The sequence below is a fragment of the Mixophyes fleayi genome, chromosome 2, assembly GCF_038048845.1.
Source record: "Mixophyes fleayi isolate aMixFle1 chromosome 2, aMixFle1.hap1, whole genome shotgun sequence".
NCBI classification, from domain to species: domain Eukaryota; kingdom Metazoa; phylum Chordata; class Amphibia; order Anura; family Limnodynastidae; genus Mixophyes; species Mixophyes fleayi.
This window is the reverse complement of record NC_134403.1, coordinates 92,909,980-92,933,146: the sequence shown is the minus strand read 5'-3', so window position 1 is coordinate 92,933,146 and position 23,167 is coordinate 92,909,980. Positions and strand designations below refer to the sequence as shown.

General features: G+C 41.1%; 1 protein-coding gene across 2 annotated transcripts in view; it reads left to right on the top strand.

The window, feature by feature from the left end:
* NR4A1 (nuclear receptor subfamily 4 group A member 1) overlaps positions 1-13,149 on the top strand; it is a 36,186-nt gene extending 23,037 nt beyond the window's left edge. Inside the window, exons 1-7 of one of the 2 annotated variants that reach the window (XM_075199683.1) lie at positions 3,328-3,446; positions 6,460-7,271; positions 8,645-8,774; positions 9,723-9,877; positions 10,486-10,688; positions 11,442-11,620; positions 12,249-13,149. In XM_075199683.1, the coding sequence (XP_075055784.1) occupies positions 6,462-7,271; positions 8,645-8,774; positions 9,723-9,877; positions 10,486-10,688; positions 11,442-11,620; positions 12,249-12,505 (1,734 nt within the window). In that variant the 5' untranslated portion in view covers positions 3,328-3,446; positions 6,460-6,461 and the 3' untranslated portion in view covers positions 12,506-13,149. Of the gene's footprint in view, positions 1-3,327; positions 3,447-6,459; positions 7,272-8,644; positions 8,775-9,722; positions 9,878-10,485; positions 10,689-11,441; positions 11,621-12,248 lie in introns of those variants that run through there. The other variant, XM_075199684.1, reaches the window with a different exon arrangement.
* Positions 13,150-23,167: the final 10,018 nt, after the last annotated feature.

The window sequence follows — 23,167 nt, the reverse complement described above, 5'->3', positions numbered from 1 at the left end:
GTAACCCAAAACCCCCACACACTTCAAAAAAACTGTCAGATCCTACACTGCCCACTCGACCAAAACACCCCATACGGTTTTTAGAACCTACTTTTGTCCCAAAACACCACTCATATCATAATTTATTTATATAGCGCCAGCAAATTCCGTAGTGCTTTACAATTGGGAACAAACATTAATAAAACAATACTGGGCAATACATACAGACAGAGACGTAAGAGGGCCCTGCTCGCAAGCTTACCTCCCGCTTACCCTACAGCTCGTCTCTCATATGCAAAATATATCTCGGACTCTGCACAAAATGCTCCTCTATCCCCCACCCCTCCCACTCCCTCTCAATCCTCACTGGGAGTACCACTGGCCACTACTTTAATGATTAATAACACCCTGCCTAAAGTTTCTTTACTTTGCTTTAATATAAACAGGAATCACACAGTTATTTCCCAGGGGCAGTAGATAAACCATGGAGTTCAGATTGTAAATCCCTCCTTCATTGATCTCAGATGTGTTGCGTGACGACCTTGCAGATGAGGTCACGTGATGCAAGTCAGCTGCTCCGGTTAAAGAATAATAATAACTTCAGTCTTATCTGCTTTATGACGTTCCAAGCATCACCCATTGTAAGAGCTGGGGCCAGTGGCATAAAGCAGAAAAAAATACTGATGTGGCTGAAATGGCGGGTCGACAGGCTGCAGACAGCCAATGGACTATTGGGATCTCCTGAACTCCAGGGAGGGGTATGTATTCCCAATGACTACATTTCCTACATAACTTTAACCGACTCAAATTCCGATGCTTACAATCTACACATATTGTAAAGACAGACTTGCTAGAAAATAGACAGCTAATATATCTGACAGGTTTGATAAAATGTGCGACAGGCCAAAATGCTGCCAGTCAGGATTTGCGTCACTTAACTTGGCAAGAGAGATTGCCGGTTTTAAAGCAGCAATGCCAGGACCCGGTGGAAAACCCTAATGCTACCCCTAACCTTATCCTGAACCCTAAACCTAACCCTAAGCGTTTTTTAGATAATCTATCTGGCGTGTCCTGGCATTGCTGCTTTAAATAGAGCAATCTCTGTCGCTATGTTAAGTGACGCGAAACCTCACTGCCAGCATTTTGGGCTGCGCACATTTTACCACACCTGCAGGATATGTTGGCTGTCTTTTTTTTTTTTCTGGTAAGTCTGTCTTTACAACATGTGTAGATTGTAAGCATCGGAATTTTCAGGTTGTTAAAAGTTATGTAGGTAATGTAGTCTTTGGGAAAATGACTACCACCACCGCCAGAGAGAGCAGACTCACCGCCTGCATAGAGGACAGGAACTTACTGTGATGCAAATTGCCCCTTCACATGCCTTGCCCTGCCCAGTTCATATATTGAAGGTATCATGAAGGAGTGTGTGGATACCATTTGCATCATCAAATGCCTTGTCCCATCCACTTGATGATGCAAATGGTGTAAATAAGGACACCCACCTCTGCTTTTTATACCATGCTCCCGTATCTCCCAGAAAGCAGATGTAGGAAAGTATGCGCTACCTTATGTATCAAATGTTCCCCGCACATCTTAGATTAGTCGTTTGGGCAGGAACAGTGGTGGATCCGGGAGGGGGGATTGGGGCAGTAGCCACCCCTACCAGGGGTGGGCTGCCTATGGCGGTTGCACGCTATTTAATGTTCCTGTCGGCTGAGATCCTGTCCAGTCGAGCAGATTGTGTTAAACAAAGCAGGGTTGGACAGCATCCTCTGCCTGCCTGTCTATGCTGACGGGAACATGTACATATTGTGCTGCCACAGGTAACCGCTACCTGCTATTAGTGAAAAAGGGGCAGGACATTAAATAAAACAATCTAGGTCTGCAGAGCAGTTAGGCTGGACCACCTTCACCTCTGTTTTATGTCATTTTACAGCATTTATAATTTGTGTCAAGATCCCCTTAATGTACAGCACTGAGTAATCTTTATAGTGTGTGTGTGCAGAGCCGGATTTAGACCACATGGGGCCCTAGGCAAGATACTGGTTTGGGGCCCCCTCCCTGAAAAAATCCATAGCACTATAGTTTTTTAGCATAACATATACCCCTATTCAGGGGCTGGCTGGAAGACTTTAGCCCGGGGGTGCAAGCACATAGCACTGGCCCATAAGAAGTGGCCCATTTTTAAAGGTTGGTCTCACTGCTAGCCCTGGGAGGGCCCTCTGGGGACCGCTGGGCCCTAGGCAATTGCCTAGGTTGACTGATGGTAAATCCGGCCCTGTGTGTGTGTATGTGTGTAATATGTGTAATATATATATATATATATATATATATATATATATATATATATATATATATATATGGTGAAAACATCATCTTTACCTCTGCCAGACATTGAGGAGGCAGAGGTGGAAAAGAGGGAATTGTGTGACAGATTATAGACTCCTGTATACAGAATGAAGTGAATAATTACTAGGATAGAAATTTGCTGGTAGTGAAAAAAACGATCCTAAACACTAAGGAAAGTTAATGCTTCGTTCTAATGATACAGATAAGTAAAATATACCTTTGTTTGACACACTACTAATATTCACCATTTCTACATTTTGTTTTAAATAAATCTCCAAATAAATTGTATGTATATGATTTCATTTGTCATGATTGATAACCTATCCAAACCCCTTTAAAAATGGGTCAAGCTTTCGTGCTCTATGCAGATGTTACAAGGTGCATAGTGCTTCTTTCTTTTTTTTAATAACTGCTTTCCTATTACTTTCAGGGATAACATCCTGTATACATACTCCTATAATAACACACTTTCTCCTGTGCCTAGTGCAGGATTACAAAACCAGGGCTGGTCATCACTTGTGTATATAAACTGTCAGTGATGTAACACAGCCACCTCGTGTCTATCTTGACATCACAGGCACATGACAGCCCTGCTAAACTTTCCCTGTCTGATTATTTTATAAACACGCTGCATATGGAATCCCTTCTGCCGTAAATATGCAGAGAATCCCAGGGAAGCCTCCTGCCCGGGCTATATCTGACGGCTGATGACGTTCATTCGGGGTCTCCCCTCCCCTGGCTGCTATTTCAGAGCCGTGTCCCTCCAGCCGCCGGCCTATTAATAGCGCTGGGGCTATTAATAGATCAAACAATGTGCCCTGCGTCATAGGAAACAACGTGCGTCACCGGAGACATTCCATGCTACGCTCCGGAAAGGCCACGCCTCCTCTAGCCTTCTATGGAGAGCGGAGTAGAATCACCCGCGTGCGTCATGCAGGGCCACGCCCCCCCAGTGCGTCACAGAGGCTTTAATAGAATGTAGATGCAAGGACTGGAGCACAGTGAGCAGTGCAGGGTCTTTGGAGACAGACAGATACAGTGGCTGAGCAGCATCACACACTGCAACACGCTGACCCCCGCGGACAGCCCGCACTGGGGACATCCAGCTGACACATCTGGTATGTCATGTCAATGCCTTTCACGTCTGGCGCATGTATGTCTTTATAGCACAATTATTCATGTTTTAATGAGATGGGCGATCGCCTATTTATGCGGATTATTCAAATTATTATTACTTACACAATGGATTAGTATTGCACCAATACAGAATTTGATTCTTCAAGGACAGTTATTCTCGTATTGATGCATATTGCTCATTGATAATGCAGAATTGTTCTACTATAGACTAACAGGTTGTTATTCTGATGTTGTACATTTCTATATAGGCGTATATTTAATGTATGCTTTGTATTTTGCATTGCTTACTGTAGGGAATCATTGGGTTGCACTCTGTATGATAGATGCATTTAAGAGTTTTATAGCGTGCAATTGTCTCCGGTTGTCTGGATGGTGGTCCCGTATACTGGCAGCAGGCATTGATTGAGTTCTTGGCTGTTTTGTAGCAACAGGTGCAGATGTATACAGATTCCTTGTTTCGTGCAGACAGCAATCGAGCACCTTTCGACCTATGCTTATGTATAGATACATAATAACCTGCAAATGATACACCTCCTACTTATAGAGTAAGGGTCCTGTGCTATTTCTGTAGAGTGAATTTGATACTTCTCAATTGAAGCTTTTATGTCTTGTCTGTCCCACTGTGCACCTGCATATGACATCGCTTCCAGTTCTTGAACCGGCTCTCCTGTCTGCAAGATAAATCCCAGCTTAATTCCGTTTTGTATGTTTACAGTTATATAATTGCAATGCCTCGCTGCTTAATATAATCTGAGTAGGTTATAGCATTAATAATAAACCATTAAGAAGAATAATCCATCTTTTTTTTTTTTTTTTCTTCCTCTTTTAAACACTATTTTTTTTTGTGTGTTGACAGTACCTAGACATCTCTGGCTAAGGGAAATCTCCAGTGTTTAAGTTATTTGCACGTTAAAGGGGCTTTGCTTTGTACTTATCTCAGCCATATGTTTAACTTTTTTTTTTTTTTTATCTAACTTGCTGTGCACCATAAAACAAGGCAGGTTTTCATAGTGTTTTGTGTTTTCCTATTTGTAAGAAGGATGAGATTCATTCTATAGAAGTCTGGCCTATCGGGAGTCAATCTTCTGCAATGCTTTTGTGTTCCTGTGCAAAGTGCTTTCTTGGCTCTATGCAGTCTACTATCTCATGCTTCTGGCTGTATTTCCTCTAGGGAAAAGTCTAACCTATAAGGCTTATAAAATCGTTTTATTGTGTTGGATTACAATGGTGTTTGTCAGCTGCTAAACAACAAAAGTAGCGGTTTCCCTGTAACATACCCACACTTGAGAGCTGTTAAGGTTCCTTCTAGATATGATTGATTTTTATTTTGTTTACTCGTCAGTTAATAGTTTGCAGAATTTGGTTCATAGTGATGGTCCTCTTATTCATGGGGTGGTACTAAAAGGTTGTAGTAGTGTTTGCATTGTTTATTTTCAAACAATTTTAATATAGGAATCCCATGGATCCAGATGTTTCACCGCAAAAACCAGAGAGCAGTAAAATCTGCAGCTGCTGCAGAAGCTCTTGGAATTCAGAGGTGTAAATCCTGCTGTTGGCATTCTGCTTGATGATGTTCCACCCCTTAGTTGAGCACGGTGTAAAAAAGTACGAAACATATTAACAACTCTTAAGTATTTTGCAGCAGCTGAGATGCCCGGTGCCATCTATAAATACAGTGAGAATATGGACAAATAAACTATAACCTAATATGTAGCTATATATTTCCTCTGTTAAAAATTCTCAAGCCTGCCCCTCAGAAAAAATAAAAATATTTATCTATATTTTATAGATCACAGCGACCAGCACTCTTCAGATAAAGAGGAAAAATATAGGTCTTTATTGGCTTTCATTTTATCTACAATACACATTTACAGAGCAGTCTATTAATAAAGGAAAGTTAGGTGCCCGCTTCAGATGGCTCTGCAGCTATTGTAGATTGGGTCCACACCTTCCAGCTGGCCAGGTATGCTGGGAGTCGTACTACATCAAAAGTTGGAGAGCTGCTGATCTGACTGTCTTTTTCCAGCCTGTCTGTGAAATATATATGACTACAACGGAGTACAGTGCCCACAGCATGTAAAGCTAAGGATGTTCTCAGCCATCCTGCTTCCTGCAGTAGCAATTGAAATACCTTAATCGTTTGACAAAGTACCATAAACATTTTTCTCTATGGGTCATCTGCACTTTGTAAGAGAACTGTTATAATTATTAAGCACCATTAGAACTAACAACAATGTAAATATCACTCATCTATAAATTAACAACTTGACATTTTTAAATTAAATCCCCTGCATTTTATTGACCCCCCCCAATGAACATTTGCAGTTGTCAGTTACGTTTTGTTTTTACTGATCTAAATTTAATAATTCGACTACAATGTACAGAATTCAGAAATAGACCTTAAATTCTGTATGTAAGTGTATGTAAGGATTTCTGTAATTACTGCGATTTTCAATGGACCATTTTGTCCGATAGTGATTGTGCGGAGATATACTGAGCCTAACTGGCTTAAAACCCAATGACTTGCAGTGTTGACAACTGAATTTATAGCATTTTTTGCTTAAAAAAGAAAGGACTGATACTTTGCAATGTCAAAGGGGCCTTGTAGGACAGCATTTTGCTGCAGAAATAGATCACTTGTTTCCTCTGGAAGCCACAGTGATGAACCAATGACACTTGCACCTGCCATTTATTTTGTCATAGCTTCTGTTCTAAGTTTGGTTTAGAGTGTTTTGTATGGTGAAATATTTATTGTGGAGGAGAAGTGGTTTTTAATTCCTATTAATGCTGTAAATCAGGGGTCAGCAACCTGTGTAACTGCACACCCCATCATGCTTGTCAGTCACTGGGGCTTGGTGTTTGATAATTTATGGAGAACCACTTTTTGCCCTAGTCTACTTGTAAATAAATACTTAATTTTTTTTTATTTTTTTTTACGTGTGTGTAATCAAATGCATTTAATTAACCCTCTACTATTTTACTTTCTTTGTTTAGAAATGCCCTGTATTCAAACGCAGTATGGAAGTCTGTCCCAATGTGCAGGCCTCAGTGACGGTTATGTACCAGACATATTGAACTCAGAGTTCAGTAAATTCACCATGGACCTTGTTAACAGTGAAATTGCAGCTTCCACTTCTTTGCCCAGTTTCAGCACCTTCATGGACGGTTACACTGGAGAATTTGATGCTTTTCTCTACCAGATACCTTCTTCAAACCCTCAATCCTCGCTGAAGGTGGAGGAGTTTCAAGTGTTTGGCTGTTACCCAGGTTCCTTCACAAATCAGTTGGATGAAACCATGTCATCAAGCGGTTCGGATTATTACGGTAGTCCTTGCTCCATCCCATCTCCTTCTACACCCGGTTTCCAGAATCCTCAAGTACCTACGTGGGAGAGCTCTTACGGAGCCTACTCTCCAACTCATAACTACGACAGCATGCGGCCATGGACTGAGCAGCAGAAAAACTGCATTCCGCAGCCTTCTTTTTTCTCCTTTGGGACACCATCTCATAGCCCAAACATGGCTAATTCATTAAAGATGACCCAAGTTCCACATAGACTTGAACAGCAAGTTGTGGATCCTGATGTGTTTGCATTGGCACAAAACTCTTCAGCTGGATTTCCCACTATACCCATTGGTCAGGGGCCTGTGATAATGGACAGCTCTGTTTTACTGGACGGTCCTCTATCCCCCTCAAAAGCACGTAGTCCCGGTTCAAATGAGGGGCGTTGTGCTGTTTGTGGAGATAATGCTTCTTGTCAGCATTATGGTGTACGAACCTGTGAAGGATGCAAAGGTTTTTTTAAGGTAAGCACTAAATACTTTCTGCTCACTGGTTGACTGTCATTTCTTAGACTAGCTCTTGATTGCCTCACCTGTTGGTCCCCCAGGGTGCTGGTTGCCCTGCAGACTTGGCAGGTGGTCCTGGCACATATGTTTGGTTCTGAGCCACCCAGTCTTTGCGCTTCAGCTGATACGCGTTCCTAGGGATGAAGGAAGAGGGCTCGTCCCAAAACTGTCCTGTGGTGTTAAAAACCAGCTGTCCACCCCGTGTACAGTTTCTTGGCCCGCTTCTACAGCAGTTGATCATCTCTGCTGCCTTTTCCTAACGTCAACTGGAAGGATTGAGCAGGGGCAAACTGGGGATAAGAGGAGGAACCGAACACCAATTAGACAGCGGCTAGGGGACCAGAAGTTTCCATTAGGCAGCAGGTGTTGGAACGGTGTGAAATAAACTGCAACTTTAACCCTTCACTAACAGAGGGGGCAGTGATATTTAGTTAGTGTCTATTCCAAGTCACATTATTTAACGCTCATTATGTATCTGTGAAATAAAATGCTTAGCCTATTAAAATCTATTTTCTATTCTACTGTTTGGATTGCTATATGTTGGCAAAATAATTGAGCCTGCAGAATAAATTTACTATGAGACAGTACAGATCAAACCCAGAGACCTTTTCGTGTTTTAGCTATGATAGGTGTCCTTTGGCACGTTAATAATTTTATAACAGTTGCTGGTTTTTTTTTAACCCCTTTAGAGATGTTCAAACTCCAGCAGTCTCTACTTCTGCATATAATACTGCATTTGTTTATGGTACCGAGCTTTAGCTGTTTAAATACATTTTTAGATAAAGCTCTTTGCATAGGTCCCTGTGTGACCTTAAAAGAAAGAATTTCCCCATGTTGTATGTTGCATCTGCATATAATGTTTTAGGGAAAGATATATGTGGCACAGTTTTCACTCCAGCCCCCCGGAAAAAAAAGTTGTAATTCTATTTAATTTCACTAACATTACAACACCCTTGTTCTGAATCTAGTTGGTCTGCTCAGACTTTAAAGACTGTTTTTTGGCTGATGTCCCTCACATTTGCAGTAATCAATCTCAATATATCTAGCATGAGCAAACGGTCTACAGTTTCAGCTCATAGCCAAATAATTTGCTTTTGCGCATCTTGGTTTAGGTCCATCTGCCTTGTAGGTAAATCGGGTGCTTTAGAAAAGATGCTTGGCTAATTAAGATAGGTGAATCGCTCCCTTTTGCTCGGAGCCAAATGTCAACTTGATATTAGGAACAGTCCGACACTAGAGAAATGTTACAAAAATAAATGGGAACAGACAGGGCTTTGTGTTGGTCTGGCATCTTGCTTCCCATGACAATTGTTGTCTCTTTCTCCCCACAGAGGACTGTACAGAAAAATGCCAAGTACATCTGCTTGGCTAACAAGGACTGTCCCGTGGATAAAAGGCGCAGGAATCGCTGCCAGTTCTGTCGGTTTCAAAAATGCTTAGCAGTGGGGATGGTAAAAGAAGGTATGCACTCAACAATACAACTCCAAATTCACATTTATTATTTATTGCATGATGTGCAATGAGAAAATACAATTTATTTTAAGATGAATAAATGTGCTGAAACTATTAAAATATAAATGCAAACTCTTATAAAAAAAAAAAATTAATAAAAAAATTATGTGAAAAACAATCCACTAAAAATATACAGATTGGAGGTTGTTCTGTAAATATGACTTGAAAGAAAAATTGAGTATAAAGATTTTTTTTTTTGAAGAAAGAAGTGACACTATAGATGTATTAAAAAATAAATGTTTTTTTAAAAAAAAAATTTGTAATTTTTATATATGTAAAAATTTTTTTTTTTTTGTGGTGTTAAACCATGCTCATTTTCCTCATTAGTATTTTAGCCTGCATGGAATAAAAATGAAAACATGGCAGAATGGCTTGTGCCTAAAGTAACTTTTTGAAGTCACTTTCACTTTATAATTTTATATTTGAAGTCCGTTTTCTAGCATAGCCCCTTAATGTATGGTTGGATGTTCCTGTGGGTTTTTTTTTTTTTTTTTGTTTTAACACAGCAATTCATTAAGACGGGAAATCTGCAGTCCTAAGTGACAAGTGATTTCTCAGGAAGTAATCTGAATACACAAGCTTGTCCCATTTAACTCTTTTATAAAGGACATTGGTAGTTTTAATAACTATTAAGTGTAACATGAAGGTTAGTGTTCAAATTTGGTAAGGTCCATGTTTAATAATTTTGTTTTCATCTGAAGCATTAGGCGACGTCCTCGAATGCTACTCAGTCTATTTTTTTTTTTGCTTTAAATTTGTTAATTAGAAACCGGACAAACGAGAACAGAATCATTGAGTAGCAATATGCAAACATTCAAATTTGTTGTAATCTGTCCATTTTTAAAAAAAATGAGTTCTCTGCAGTTTGCACTAATTGGACATATGTTTATTTTTCAGTGGTACGTACAGACAGCTTAAAGGGCAGGAGGGGTCGTCTCCCATCGAAACCAAGGCAAGTTTCAGAGTGTTCTTCTCCGGTTAGTCTTATCAACTCACTCGTGAGAGCTCACATCGACACCATCCCCACTTCTACTAATCTGGATTTCTCCAAGGTAGGTAATCTACTCCTAATGTCTCTTCCACGAGTTGTTGTGTGTTCATTCCAAAATGAACCCCAGTGGTGTGTTTTAAACAATCTAATTATATTTTCTTCTGTTAACTGTGTATTGTATATGGCTAGGAAGTTTTGTAATCACATTTTTATAGCTTTTATTAAACCTGCAATGCTGAGGGGGATATTTTGTTTTTTAAACTACTAGAATGACTGCTTAATTAGTTGTCTTTTGCTTAGAATGTTACTAGAATAAGGATTTAATTGTCTGTAGAAGATACAGATTTGCATTCTGGAACAAAAAAAAGGATCTAGTAATTAGAGTGATCAAGCATTCTTGGGTATGACAGCTTAGCTTCAATTATTTGAATTCAAAATCTTTTTATCCCTTAGGGTATCGTTTATCAAGCTAAAGTTTTACATTACTTTTAGTTTACAAAGTCATTGTAGAAATTGAGCGATATTCTGTAGTAGCATGACTGCTTATTATCTGCTTATTTATTATTACAATGATTTGTGAAGTGGAGACTACTTTGGCTTTTTATTTCTACTGTATGTTTGCTGTTTAGTTTTGCACTTGGCCTGATTTGTTGCCTTTATCCATGTTAGTACCAGGAGAATGTACCCATCCTGTTGGAGAAGGAGAATCCTGTAGACGTGCAGCAGTTCTATGACCTTCTGTCTGGTTCCTTGGAAGTCATTCGTAAATGGGCAGAGAAAATCCAGGGATTCCTAGAGCTTCCCAAAGAAGACCAGGAACTCCTGCTGGAGTCTTCTTTCTTGGAACTCTTCATTCTACGACTTGCTTACAGGTAAACCGCTTGCTTTAGTGCGGATGTCTTGGCTGAAAATCCTATTCTGAGCACTAGACAGGACAAGAAGCAATAACGAGTTAGAAATTGAGAATTGAGATACTCCGGTTTGAGAATAAGCCAAAGCAAACATGAGTCAAAATAAAGAACTATATTTAGCACAAGTGTGTTTTCTTTTTTTTTTTTTTTTTAGACTCCATTGAATGCATAACGACAAGAGAAGATAGAATGCATAAGCCTTTTTTTTTTTTTTTTTTGTCTATTGTATAATATATATACTTTATCTGCAGATTTATTTGTTTCTGATGTGCTTTTTTATTTTTAAAGGAGTGATCTGTTTAGAAACAAAGTAGTTTTACTTGGGTGGTTTTTGTGATATTCTAAAACTGTTTTTCTGGCGTAAAAAAACCAAAGCATTTATATATTAAGGCTTAAGCTATTGTCATGGAAATACCCTCCAGGATGCGCTGCCGATCTGATTTTCAGAATAAACTTTATTGGTAGTATTATGTTGTTTTTTTGGTGCTTCTTGTTAGCCATTAAAAATATCCCTTTCACCACTTTGTGTTTTTACCATGTAAAGTTATCCACTACCACATACTTTCGACAGGGCAACATGATGCCATGTTCTTTTTTTGCCTTCCCTTTGTAAACTATGTATATGAAAAGCAGCTAGCATCTTTTATATTTGAGTTTAGTACCCCTGACAATATTGTGTTGCCTGTTTAACCCTGGCTTCATTCTCTATTTCAGCTCGAAGCCAGAGGAAGGGAAGTTAATCTTCTGTAATGGATTGGTGCTTCACCGTATGCAGTGTGTCCGAGGCTTTGGAGAGTGGATAGATTCCATAATTGAATTTTCACACAGTCTGAAACGCATGAACATTGATGTCCCATCCTTTTCCTGCCTCTCTGCCCTTGTCATAATCACAGGTAAATCTGAAGCTCAGAATGGTCATTTAGAGCCAACTGTCTAGCACTGGGAAAAAAATAACCTTCACAATTTTCCTGTAGGTCGTACTAAATGTATATATGAATGTTCACCCTTACAGAGGTTTTGAATATTCTTTTGTTTTTAATAGTTTTTATTAAATAACAGGCACTAATGTGAATAAATTGGTTGAATAAAAACAATGCTGGGGAAATGGAGAAAGAAGGGAAAGATAAATGCAACACGACAAACGCAAAATACGCATTCCTGATGGTTATAATAGCTGAATGGATTTTGTCCATGCAAGTCGCCCCTCTCTATGACTAGCAGAGTATCCGTATATATTACTCACCATTATTGGGATATGTGCCTGAAAGGATAGCAAGAAGTAGATGTATTAGGTCATAAAATGATGCGCGTCTAGTCTGACCGTTTACATCCTCATACACAAGTGTAGGCTCGTGCAGACATATACAGAAGGTTTACAGCACCTCTCACCTTGGGCAGTTAGTGTCCTCATGGTATGATCATAAATTAAGACCTTTGTTCTAAATGGTTACCTTTTTGTAGACATTGGATTCCTCACCATTGAGATCACTTCTAACCAGTTATTTTGTGTCCCCATTACAGATAGACATGGACTGAAAGAGCCTAAGAAAGTGGAGGACCTTCAGAGTCGGATTATTAATTGCCTTAAAGAGCATGTGCCGTCTACACTGAGTGAGCAGAACAGATCCAACTGTCTGTCCAAGTTACTGGGCAAACTTCCTGAGCTCCGCACCCTCTGCACGCAGGGTCTGCAGCGCATCTTTTACCTGAAGTTAGAGGACCTAGTACCACCACCACCAATTGTAGAGAAAATATTCATGGACACGCTGCCCTTCTAAAGAAACATTGCACTTTTCTTGCGCGTTCAGAGAAAAGGAAACCCGTGCTTGGATGGAGGAGTGTCCTATTACAAACTTGTGGAACCTTTTCTTTGACATTAGGTGCCTAACCCAGTAGATCCTTTCCTCGGTGGGATTCTCTGGGTCTTATATGAAGACTTAATTTTTATTATTCTAGAAAATCCAGATGTGCCTTTGGCTAAGACAGACTTTGTACTTGTTCGTCTTTTGTTTCACTTTCAAAAGTATTTACTTTTACAAAAAATACTTGCAGAATTCACATGACTCCTAAACTGCCTTCCATACAGCACCTCAGGACTAGAACAGTCCTCTGCAACAGACTCTATAGCAAAAGCAGTAGGAGACGGGCCCCACCTGCCCTGTCCGTTCTCACATCTGTTTTCATACAGGCCGAAAGGAATGGACCTTATTTCAGTCGCAGCCAGTTTGTAAAGACTTGTACATAAATGAAAAGCAAACTGTATATAGTATTAAAATGCAAAGCTACCCCTTGTAATGGTCACTATGGTTTCCACAGTGTTTTGGGCTGTGTGTATATATGTGTAATTTTTAAAAAGAAACATTTATATTTGTGTACCTTACTGGATTTACAGTATGTGTTTTTCTGATTAATATATATTTAATATATTGAATAAAAAATGCTGTAATAGTAGCAAACAGTTGTTCATTGGTATAGCTTTCCCTAATGACTCTTAAGCTGTGGTTTTTATGTATATAGACTAGAGCACCTATTCTCAGTGTAGATGTCATCTGTTACTGTCATGTAGACACTGCCAGTAGCTGGAAGCATGTTGCATGAATGTCCAAAGCCACATCTACTATGGAGAAATGGTCTTCTCTGACTCTGGTCTAAACACCTCATCGCTATTTCTGTTACTCATAGAACTCTAACATCAGGTGCTATCTACAGTGTTCCATTTTCATGTAGGATCTCTGAAAGTAATGGTGTATAGAAAAGCTAAAGGAAAAAACGAAATCTGTAGCACAAGGATTCTGCATCAACCAATTCAGTTAAATCCCACTTGCTCCACCCATGTTCATACCTCCCAACATGTCTGTCCCTGGCAGCGGGACAAGAGGCGTGCACTTCACATACCTCCCTTTCCCCAACATTCCTACATGCGGGATAGACAAAAATCAGGACTGTTCCGCTGCATGTCTATAGTTAGCCACATATTAAGATATCAGGCTACAATCTTGTGCCAATAGCCTGATATCTTCATATGTGGCTAACTATAGACATGCAGCGGAACGGTCCTGATTTTTGTCTATCCCGCATGTGGGAATGTTGAGAGATGGGAGGTATGTGATTAAATATAAAAATGTATATTATTCTGGCAGAATGCGCCAAACCGCTACGGTGACCTGAAATAAGGTATTTACAACCCAGGATTCCAAGAGATGGATTTCCGCTGACTGCAGCGTTAACCTTTTCAGTAATATTTTGACTTTTAAAAGCTATCACAAGACCCTGCACTTTACTGTACATGTGACACTCCCTGACATTCATACCACCATTGTAACACTATATAACTTGGCGTAAAAGTGACAAGACACTGCCTAATAGTATAAAATCCTCTCCTGTATTTCTATAGTCTAGAGATTTGTGTTTTGTATAATCAAAAGAGAAATCTTAACGTTCTGTAACAGCAGTTAGGAAATACTAGCAATTTATTTTTATTTTTTTACAAAACCTGATGTGCACATGACAGTATATTTAGCGACCAGGTAAATGCAGATAAAGGCCACTAAAGGGCAGAACTTTCTAGCTGCTGGTAGCAGTGGATAAAATCTACTAGAGACCCTACGTAACTTTTTTACAAAATGGACACTGGTTCTTCGAAGCCTAATTAAATGAAGATGAAAGATTTCATGAAGGTAGATCTTTACAATAATATAGACTATGGGGTCTTTATAAAAAAGACCCTGCATTATGGATGATTTTTTATTGCTGTAGGCAGTGATGTATGAAATCTTCTATCAGGCAAGTTGACTAAAAAAAAAAAAAAAAAAAAAGAGATGAGGGATAGGATAGTCCTCACCAGCCAGGGGGCTTTGATAAATAAGAAAAATCCCTACATTTGGTAAAAGCCTACCTTTTAGCCAGATTTACGGGTTTTCTGTTATTTAAAATAAACTCAAGTGCTTGTGAAAGTGTACAAAGCAGGCCTGGTCAACTTGTAGCTCGCCAGATGTTGTGAAACTACAAGTCCCAGCATGCTTTGCCAATAGATAGCCAGACAGTAGCTGGCAGGGCATGCTGGGGCATGTAGTTTCACAACACCTGGCAAGTCACAGGGTTAAAAAGAAGCTATGAATAAACTTTATCTTGAAATGCTCCATATTCATAAATGCTGTAACCTTGTTCAACATGAGGTACCATCTGTTCTCAGAAAAGTGCATAAACAGCAGGTTTCTCTGTTACATAAAATAAAAATGTCCTATCAAATGTCCATCCCACCTGATGATATGCATCACAGGGAACGAACAATTTATATTCACCGGCTTTTACAAACATGCTGATTTAGGACGGGTACTTAGAACAGAATGATTTAATTTGCCAATGTGCAGCATAAACAAAACACACACACACACTTTTGCAATGCATGGAGTTGATTTGCACTTTATTTATAATACAGCAGTATTATGTGTATAAACAATTATTTAAAAACACAGGCAGTAGAAAATGCATACGTAATCTATAATGAGTATTGAAGGCCAGACTTTATTGTAACAATGTGTGTACTGTGTAATAACAAAACTGAATTGGTCTTTTGAAGCACCAGGAAGTACCAATGTATAAATGTATTCCATGAGGTATGAAGTGACGGCAATACAAAACACAGCGCTATAAAGACGTTTGTATGAAAACAGGATAGACCAGCTGTAGAACAAGCGCAATCATGGTCGTTTCTAGAAATACATGTCTACCTGTTGTTTTTGGCTGCATGCTTTTTGCACAGACAACCTGTAACAGTTTTTGAAATGTCTCCCCATGGTGTCTAATGTTAAAGATAGGTATTTGCTTATTTAATGGATATGTGAATGCGGCAAAGTGAGGAAGAAATAGCATGGTTTCCTATTAATTAGGGGTGCATCTGGGTAATAATTCAGATGTTGTTTTTCATTGACATCTGTATTGGGCATCTTATTAAATCTGGTCAGCTGATGACTATAGGCCTGTGAGTGCGCAGTCATTGTCGAACCACTCTTAACAGGCCCTGACAGTGATTTAGCAGCCGAATCTCAATGTGTGCAGCCAAACCTGACACTGGTTCTCTCTCTCAGTCAAAGTTGCCGCATCACAACTGGAGTTGATCAGTACTGGTTGTCTATTCTTTGATACTATTAGGTTGACTAAATCAACTGATCACACATGCTGCAATACGGAATGATAATGATCTTTAATGCCATAAGTGCAGTGGTTTTATTTTGCTCTCTGATTTATCATTTCATTATTTGGTACCTGCCCAGCAAAATGGCAGCCATCAGTGACAGATCCTGGAAGACGTTTAACCATGACCAGTAGATTTTAGGTACGCTCATATCATCTCTTATCTCCGATTTAAGATGGCTAATGTTATATTTGTATTTTTGAAGACTAAGGTTTTTTATGTATTTTTTTTCCTTAATACACTGTCTTTCTAGATGTGCATAAGTATTTATGGGTCTATGTGCTAAGGCAAATATGGAGGAAAAATTTACACATTTACATATTCTCCCCCATATTTGCCTCCCCTCTCTTGCTTTGCATGGTCATCCATCGGGAGAAGAATGTGGAGGAGGAGTCAAGACAGAGCTACAATGCATCTGCATAATAATGACATTTATCATTATTATGTGGCGTTTGCGCTGTTCCCTCCCCTCCTTTGTGTGGCACAATGTGTTGCCATATCCATTTTGGATTGTTCCAAAAATATAGTCCTAAATCCTAAGGATGGTCTTAATTACCATATTTTCCCATGTATAAGACGCACCTTTTTCCCCAAAATTTTGAGTCTAAAGCCTGGGTGCGTCTTATGCAGGGGTAGTGGGGATGCAGGGGGGGACCAGCATTACAGTGACAGCGGGGGGGACCAGGGCAGCGTTACAGAGCGGGGGGATCACAGAGGAGGGGGACCGGCACAGTGGCAGCGGGGATCACAGAGGAGGGGGACAGGCACAGTGGCAGCGGGGATCACGGAGGAGGGGGACAGAGGCACAGTGGCAGCGGGGATCACAGAGAAGGGGGACAGGCACAGTGGCGGCGGGGATCCAGGAGGAGGGGGACAGAGGCACAGTGGCAGCAGGGTTCCAGGAGAAGGGGGACAGAGGAACAGTGTGGGGGGGGGGGGGGCGATTGCAGGGAGAGTGTGATCAGAGCGGCTGCTCTGATCACAATCAGAGCAGCCAGCCATTACACTCTCCCTGCCTTTTTTTTTTTTTTTTTTTTTAAAACGTTTTATTTTTGCAAGGTCATGATAACAGCATAGGACGAATGACAGAGTGCATACTGATAACAAAAGTATACAGGGGGAAACAATATCAACCACCAGCATTAAACATATAAAGACACTAAGTCAACCAGCCTAACATTTTTAGTAGTAACAGGTGACCTAAGGTTTTATAGAAAGAGGAAGAAAGAGAGAGAATATATAGAGGAGGAAAGGAGAGAGGAGAGAGAAATGAGAGAGGAGAGAAGGGAAAAAGTGACTAGATCCATTGTTAGTTGGAAAAAGATCCAAGAGGAATATGAGGTTTTTTAAAGCTGAGTTAAGTAAAGGGTGAGCAGGCATGGATGCAGGATAACCATGGGTCCCAAACCTTGGAGAAGGCTCTAGAAGAATTCCGGATAATACTGGTCATGTATTCCATCCATTCAATCTGCCAGATTTTATTGATTATGGACTGCATAGAAGGAGGGGATTGCGAGCGTCAGTCTGCCGCTATTTGGCAGGTAGCTGCCGAAACAATATGCCTGATCAATTTGTTCTCATGTCGGGATGCTGTGGGAGCCCCCATAGGAAGAAGAAAAAATTTGGGCTCCAGGGGAATATCCACCTGGAGACTTGAATTAATTAGGCTTCTTATCTGGATCCAGAAGCCTGTCAATTTTGGGCCCAACCACCATATGTGGAGGAATGTGCCTTCATGGGAGCACCCTCGCCAGCATTGATCAGATGAATTCGGAAGGATTTTGCGATGACGCGACGGCACATAGTACCATCGATATAGCACTTTATAGACGTTCTCTTTAATTCTTACACAGATGGAACTAGAGGCGGCGTTCTCGTAAATTTCAGACCATTCCTCTTCCAGTAGCTCTTCACCAAGGTCCCGTTCCCAGGTTAGCTCATGGGGGGGTCTAATAGAAGGAGAAGGGGAAGCGTTGATATTAGACCTTTAGTTGAAGATTGGCGTAGACAGAGGGCTTCGAAGGTGGAGAGAGGTCGGGTAAGCAGGCGATCTTTAGCAACACTATGGAAATGGCGAAGTTGCAAAAACTGATAAAAGTGCTTTGGGGGAATGTGGATCTGCGATTGAATTTCAGAAAACTGAGGAAAAGTTACGGAGGTGGATAAATGATTGAGGTAAATGACTCCCCGCGAGTACCATGGCTGGAATGAGCTATGATGCAGTCCGGGAGGAAATTCCGGAGAGTTGAATAGCGGAACAATCGGAGAGGGATGGGGAGATAGGGCAAATCTTTGGGAAGTTGAGTCCCAGATGGATAATGTATGTGAGACTATTGGGTGAGATAACAAACGTTTGGTGCGACGAGGCCTCGGGACCCATAGGAGAGAAGATAAAGAAAGCAGTCCCAGACCCTCTGCCTCAATTTTAGACCATACTCTGGCTTCCGTCAGACCAGATCACAGGACACACTGAGCGAGTTGGGCGGAGAGGTAGTATCTTCGAAAATCAGGAATCCCCAGGCCTCCCCCCTGCGGGGACCTCTGAAGGACCTTAAATTGGACCCGGGGTCGTCTGCCCAACCAGACAAATCTGGAGACATGGAATTGCAGGAATTTAAAAACATATGGCGGGAATCGGATGGGGAGAGTTTGAAAGAAGTAGAGCAGCCTGGGGAGGATATTCAGTTTGACGGCATTAATACATCCTAGCCAGGAGATGTAGAGCTGTGACCACAATGTAAGGTCTGTTTTAACTTGATCGAGTAGCTGAGGAAAATTGGCTTGAAAAAGATGTCGATAGTGCTTTGTGATGGAAACACCCAAGTATTTAAATTTGCTGCGACCCCAATGAAAAGGAAAGGAGCGTTCTAATAATAGCTTGTCTGTAGCTGAAATATTAAAATCTAGAACCTCCGTCTTATCTGGATTAATCTTGTAGCCCGAGAAATAGCCATAGAGATCTAGCTCATCTAGGAGGGGGGGTACCGACGTTTTGGGGTTAGTGATAGTGAGCAGAACATTGTCCGCATATAGGGCAATCTTATGGGTAGAGGGGCCCACCTGTATACCAGATATCTCATGATTGTTACGTATTCTAGCGCCAATGGCTCAATGACTAGAGCAAATATCAGTGGGGAGAGGGGGCATCCCTGACGAGTGCCGTTCGTGATCAGAAAGGGCATCGAGATCAGACCATTAGCAGAAACAGTAGCTGACGGAGACCGGTAGAGGGCTAGAATTCCTGTCAGAAATTTTTCTGTGAATACCATTGCTCGAAGCACACCCTCCATAAATGACCAGGAGATGCGATCAAACGCCTTTTCGGCGTCAAGCGCCATGACGAGAGAGGACAGATTATCATTGTTTGTCGTGTGAATTAGGTCAATAATCCTTCTAGTATTATCGGGAGCTTGGCGCCCTGATATAAAGCCCACCTGGTCAGGATGGACGAGGGCTGGAAGGAGTGGATTCAACCTAGAGGCCAGGATTTTTGCAAATAATTTCAGGTCACAAGATTTAGTAACAAGATGGGCCTGTAACTAGCGCAGAGAGAGTGGTCTTTTCCCAGTTTAGGAATTACAATTATATTAGCCCTGGTGGTGACGGAGTCGAAGGGAGCCCCCCTAAGCACCTCATTGAAAAATGTTGTCAAATGAGGACCAAGGACCTCAGCAAATTTTTTATAGTACTGGGGGGTGAGTCCATCCAGGCCGAGAGCTGAGGAGGATTTCAGAGACTTGACTGCCACCAACACCTCCAGTAGAGTAATATCTTCATTCAAGAAAGATTGTTGTGTGGTAGTAATTTTAGGGATGGGTGTAGATAATAGGTAATCAGACAAGGTGGGAGGCAGGGGGTCCCGACGAGGGGGGGGAGATTCAAGATTATAAAGAGAGGAGTAGAAGTCCATAAATTCTCTAACTATTCCCGTTGGGTCATAAGTTACATCTCCAGAAGGGGACTGTCGGATTTTATCAATATGTTGCAAGGCCATTTTTTTCCGGAGCTTTCTAGCTAACACGGAATCAGCTTTATCCGCCTTATCATAATACCGCTGTTGGAGTTTCTGCATCGTGATAGCTGCTCTATGGGAGAGGAGGGTATTTAGTTGACCCCTTAATGATCCAATCTTGGGAGGTAGGGTCGGGTCGTGGTGAGTTTGATGTTGAGTAAGGAGTGAAGCTAACCCATTTTCCAAAGATGAGATTTCCTCAGCTGTTTTCTTTCTAGCTGCAGCAGATTGACTAATTAATTGGCCTCGAATGGTAGCCTTGTGAGCCTCCCAAACAATTCCGGGGGCAACATCAGGGGTGAAATTTGTCTTAATGTCTAGGCAGATAGATCTATTAAGTAAAAGCGCGTTGTCTAGGCGCCATCTACTGCGCTGGAGGGGGGGTTTAAGGCGATCTAGTATGAGGGAAACACCCGAGTGGTCTGTCCAAGAGAGGGGGTAATGTCTGCCCGCGTCACATGATGAGTGAGAGAGTGTGAAATGTGTAACATGTCTATGCACATGTATAGTTGATGCGGGGCTGAGAAGTGAGTGTAACCCTTGGCATCTGCATTATATAGTCTCCAGGAGTCGTATAAACGATGATGTGTAAGGAGTGTGGACAAGCTGGAGGATTCAAGGGAGGAGGAGGTACCCCGCCGGGGAGAGGAGGGGAGAGATCTATCGAGAGCAGGGTCGAGAGTAACGTTAAAGTCACCTCCCATGATAACATGGCCCTGCGCCAACCGCTCAATTTGCTTAAAGAGCTTTGTGAAGAAAGGCTTTTGCCTCTGATTCGGGGCATAAACTGAGACCAGTGTGATGGGAGTAGACCGGAGAGTGCCGCTCACCAGCAGAAAGCAGCCTTCTGGGTCAGCATGGGTCTTGGAATGAAGAAAGGGTACTTTACTATGGATTAAAACAGCAACGCCCTGTTTCTTGCAGTCCGCTGAGGCGAAGAAGGTCTGGGAAAATTGCTAACCCTGGAGCCGTGTGTGGACACCTGTGAGATGAGTCTCCTGAAGAAGAACAATGTCTGCATTTTCTCTCCTATAGGCACCCAAGAGAATCGTACGTTTACGAGGAGAGTTGAGGCCATTCACGTTGACGGAAAAAATCTTCAAAGCCATGGCAGTCGCGGGGAGCCAGAGTCTGGAAATAGGTCTAAACAGTTAGATAGGGAACAAAACCTGTTAGTTTGTGGGTAGAACAGAAGCTTGAAGAACCAGTAAGAGTGTGGATCAAAGTCACAAGAGGAAGATAAAGGAGATAGAAAAAGAAGAAGCCCAATTGGGTGGAAACCCTGAGTAAAAAAAATCCTAAACGGATTCAAAGACATTATTATAAGCTAAAGTGCAGTAAGATTAACAATGTCAAAGGGTGCACGGGGGGGGGGGGGGGGGGTGGTACTTAGGCTCGCACGGCATCAACAGCCGCCAGAACCTCGGGAGACCCACAAATAGAGTATATTAATTGAAAAGTTCAAAATAAAACCATTGAACGGTGTGCAAGGTAAATACAACTTGTACAGTAAATATTTATAACAGTTTAAGGGAGAAAGGGGGGGGGCAGGGTAGGAAGGTGGAGGGGGAAAGGGGAAGGACGGTAGGGAAGGGGAATTAGGGAAGGGGAATTAGGGAGGGGGGAGGAGAAAGGGGCTCCCTGCCTTTTTTGACAACTACCGTAATATTTTTTTTAAAAAAAATTTGGGGCCAAAATTAAGGTGCATCTTATACATGGGGAAATACGGTAGTTTGAATAAATATGTTATAGCATTTAGGACTACATACAGATATTTTTAGCCGGGAGTGGGAAAAAATGTTTGCATTTTATTTTCACACTACGTGAGTAAACAGCACAGGGAAATCATGGCTAGCAGGCTAGTCAGTGTTTTTTTCCCCCACAATACATTCCTATGGAAACATATTTTGTCTTGCAGAGCTGGAGCCTTGAGTTCAGTTCCAACAGGCTGTAATCCGTGTGGAGTTTGTATGTTCTCTTCCTCGTGGGGCTTTCCTCTTGGTGCTCCATTTCTTACCACAGTCCAAAAACATACTGGTAGGAAAACTGGCCCTAGTGTTTGTGAGACTGTGGTAGAGAATTAGATTGTAAGCTCTACTGGGGAAGGACAGATGTGAATGAAAAAACATTCTTACATCATAAGGCGTTCTGTATTATGTTGATGCTGCATAACTAAAAGATGATTATAGCCTTGTGAGAATGCATATAAATAAAAAAAAATACACTGAAAAAAATCGAGAAAGCACTCGAAAAACACTTATAAAATAAATGCAAGAAAAAAGAATGTCCATAGGCACATAGACTTAGGCATCCGATACCAAGAACTATTTATTTCTACCTCTATGCTGGTTGATGAGATCCGCACAGTACACATGCTTTCTGAGATTGAGGCGCAGCATGCACTCTATCTATTTTATACAGTCTGTGAACTCTTCCGCCTATATAACATAGTATATACATATAATGGTAGTAGTTTGAATGTGGGGAGTCTAGGAAATAACTAATACATCAGTTTTAGTAATATATTAAACAGTAAAAGAAAACACATGATCTCCTTCAAACAAACAATGTGTTGAATCAAGGGTAAGATAAACACCCAAATATAGCCATAGAAAGACCAATACGTCTGGGCTCTAAAGCAGTAGTTCTAAATTGGTCAGGCTTTATTTAATTTTAGGTAATGTAGTTTTCCTGCCTCAGGTGTAGTAGCTACAAATGCTTCTTTTTAAATAGGCGAAATGTGAGTTTGTAATGTGTGCTTAGTATATGGTTTATAATAATCATCATCACCATTTATTTATATAGCGCCACTAATTCCGCAGCGCTGTACAGAGAACTCACTCACATCAGTCCCTGCCCCTTTGGAGCTTACAGTCTAAATTCCCTATCACACACACACAGACTAGGGTCAATTTGTTAGCAGCCAATTAACCTACCAGTATGTTTTTGGAGTGTGGGAGGAAACCCATGCAAACACGGGGAGAACATACAAACTCCACACAGATAAGGCCATGGTCGGGAATTGAACTCATGACCCCAGTGCTGTAAGACAGAAGTGCTAACCACTGAGCCACCGTGCTGCCCATATAATACAAAATATGTTATAGTACTGGAAAATGAAAGTACAGCTCCTGCAGCGCAAATGCCATTTGCATGAATGTGCCTATGTTATTTAAATATAGATGGATGTATAAAATAAATATTGGATATAAATAAATATTTATTTATTGGATA